At 54.3% G+C, this 3013-nt stretch overlaps 1 protein-coding gene across 1 annotated transcript; it reads right to left on the bottom strand.

The window, feature by feature from the left end:
• Positions 1-666: 666 nt before the first annotated feature.
• On the bottom strand, positions 667-2189 carry LOC133890976 (GDSL esterase/lipase At4g10955-like). The gene is made up of 2 exons (XM_062331643.1): positions 1745-2189; positions 667-1608 (listed from the first exon to the last, which is right to left on the bottom strand). Exons 1-2 carry the CDS (start codon positions 1810-1812, stop codon positions 888-890), a joined length of 789 nt encoding a protein of 262 aa, XP_062187627.1. The 5' UTR covers positions 1813-2189; the 3' UTR covers positions 667-887.
• Between the last annotated feature and the right edge of the window lie 824 nt (positions 2190-3013).

Here is a 3013-nt window from a genome sequence, read left to right on the forward strand (position 1 = left end):
TACCTAAATAAAGAGTCTATATAAAATATATTAATCAAAAGTTATTATGATAAAATATTGCACCGAGGCTAACCACGATATTAACGTGGATGATCTTGTTAGTTATATATTATTGTTAATACTTAACAACTCCATCATACTTCAAATTTAATCCTACCTCCGCCATTGTTTGTAAAGCTAAAAAATAGCGAGAACACATCACCATGTCCCACAAATATGAAAAACAGACGTGGCCCCTACACCCATCTGTCGCTCGGTCACTCGGAAGGAAATTCTTTGAGATCCGATCTCAATGAAAGACCCTCTCTGGTGTATGACACGTATCATCTCTTTCCTCTCAGTTACACGTGTCAACTATTGGATCAAACAAGTATGGTATGTATCAGAATCTTATAAAAATCTTTGGATGAAGGATATTATAGAATTTCCTTCCCGGGCCCTCACCCTACGTACTTGCCTATCCCGGCAAAGCCGCGACAAGTTGTGATCAGATTGGATTCAAAGCCGATCAAGTGGTGAGCGTGGAGACCTGCTTTAGTATTCGTCGAATAAAGTAGGGCAAAACGCTACAAACCAATCCCGTCGAATCGTTGGTGAACGAGATATCGTTCTCATTATACTTTCCCCATGATTTCTTCCAGTTATTTTTCAGGCATCTTCATCCAGTTTTCAATAATTGATTTATATGCAGGCAGGGCAACTGGGCAAATACATGAACAACCAATTTTTTTCGTACGTGGTACTACAAAGCAAGCATGCAGGCAAAGCCGTGCAATGCTTATTCGTTTTCCTAGAATTGAATACTACAAGGTGACGATCATACAGGACTCGCGTAGGTACAGTTCTGTTCAGCGATTCAAGTCAGCGACGATCCATCGGATTCGATCTCACAACCTCCTGCCGCTCTCGAGCCTGGTGTAGCCGAGTATGCAGTTGGCATAGGCCACGTTCCGGAGCGCCTTGCCGTGCCACCTGCCGACGGTGGCCACGCCGGAGCGGAGCGCCTTGAGCAGGCAGCCCACTGTCTTGACGACGCTCCTCACGCCCATGGGCAGCGAGAGGTATGGCGCGTTGAAGAGGTGGAACTCCAGCGCTGCCTGCTGCTGCTGCTGCGGCTGCCTCCGCGGCGAGGACATGAGCATCCTGCCGACCTGCCGTGCGAAACCGGCGCCCAGGGAGTGGCCGCAGATGCACACGTTCTCGGACCCGAACTGGTCGATGGTCGCCCGCAGCGCCTGCACCGCGCGGGCCAGCCGCGCCGAGCCGCGGAGGCTGTTGCGGGCGAGCAGGCGGAGCTCGTCCTCGACGTCGCGGCGGATGGTCGGCGCGCGCAGCAGCGTGCCCCGGAACGCGATCACCGCGTTCGGGGCGCCGCCCGGCCTGCCGCCCACGTCGCCGTCGTGCGGGTGGTGGTCCCGCTCGAAGATGGCGCCGAACACGGATCCGTCGCGCTCGTCCACCAGCTCGTGCGCCAGGCGGTACTGGAATGGCTTCCACCACTGCTGCGCCACCGCCGACGCGTCCCGGCGCTCCTGCCGCTCCAGCTCCAGCAGGTACACCGCCTCGATCAGGCACGCCATCACCATCCTCCTGTAGTCGTCGTCCCTCCTGCAACAACAACAAGAACGCAATGCACACATCAGCACAAACATTTCTTGGCATGCACAAGAAAGAAGAAGCAGTCCAGAGCTGCAAGAATCTGGCGATTAACAAGAGATCAACCGCATAGGGATCGAGCACTCACCAGCTCGTGTTCATGAGCTCTCTCCATGTAGTAGAGCAGGACAAGTTCCCATGCGCCGCCATTGCCATGGCAACCAAGCTAAGTAGTCAACCACTCCTCGCTTAACGCTCTGCCTCTGCGTGTTGCACTTGCAATTGGTGTCGTAGGGAAGGAAGGCCCATCTGGGGAGACGGGAAATATATACTCCCGGTGGCAGGTGGCGCAAGATTACGCCGAATTTGCGTAGCTAATGGAGCAAAGCTTTGCGCTTTTTTTTTTCAATGGCGGAATAAAGGCGACGCGGAAGAACAAAGCTCGATCAAAGGTCGTCCCCTCCTTTCCAGTTCGAGGACTTAGACTGAATCGAACAGGGAGATCTCGATCGGGCGCGGGTGGATGGCACCGTGCTGCCCGTGGCTGCCAGCCGAGCGAGCGAGTAGTTGCCTCCAGCCTGCAAAGCTGGGAGCGCGGATGGACCACGTCGATCGCAGGCGTTGCGCGCTTTGTGGGAGCATATATTCGTCGCGGCCAGGCCCTGGACCTGGACCATGCTCCTCGCGCGCAGCGGCTACCATAGCATGCAGCACGGATGTGTGGGTAGCTGATAACTCGTCCTCGGATGTGACCTGACTAAGGAACGAATCATTGTGCCTGTGAGGCAGCGATAAGGTTGGCAATTTCCCTGTAGAATCGGTCCGGCGGGTTTCAGATCTGACGGGAACGGGTTTAGTTGAAAAAAAAATCCCGTGAAATTATCGGGTCGAATCGGATCGGAGTCTTACCTCGGGTTGGGTTCGGATTTGAGTCTGTTTTTTCATCCGTAGGTGTCATCCGAAACCCCGCTCACCCAGCGCCCACGCCCGCCTGCTCCGCCCCGCCCCACCCCGCTTGCCCGCCCCGCCCCGCCCCGACCCGCCGCCGTCACACTGCCGGGTTTCAGGTTACCCCGTCAGGTTTCGGATCCCCATCGAGGCCGGAGGCGGGGGTGGTTTTGCGCCCGATATTGATTTCGGGTTCGGGTCGGGTTTGACGAGTCGGGTTTCGGATTCGGATCCGTTCTAGCAAAACCTGGCAGGGGCATACCTGTTGCCATCCCTAGGCAGCGAGCATATGGCAGATTGTCTAGCCCGGCGTCGATTGGACAACACGCGCACCGGAGGATTAGGCTGTGCTATTTCACGGGTGCGTGTCAGAGTAAACTTCACAACTTTTTCGATTAGCTCTCAACTTTCTATTTTTGGAAAAAAAAATTCCTCACACGTTTTTCTATTTTTTTTAAAAAAAATTCCG

This window comes from Phragmites australis, chromosome 14 (genome assembly GCF_958298935.1).
Source record: "Phragmites australis chromosome 14, lpPhrAust1.1, whole genome shotgun sequence".
NCBI lineage: Eukaryota > Viridiplantae > Streptophyta > Magnoliopsida > Poales > Poaceae > Phragmites > Phragmites australis.

Coding starts and splice junctions, on each gene's coding strand:
- LOC133890976 (XM_062331643.1), bottom strand. CDS start 1,812: ATGGCAATGGCGGCGCATGGGAACTTGTCCTGCTCTACTACATGGAGA. Junction 1,609..1,744: donor GAGCTCATGAACACGAGCTG/GTGAGTGCTCGA, acceptor TTGTTGTTGCAG/GAGGGACGACGACTACAGGA.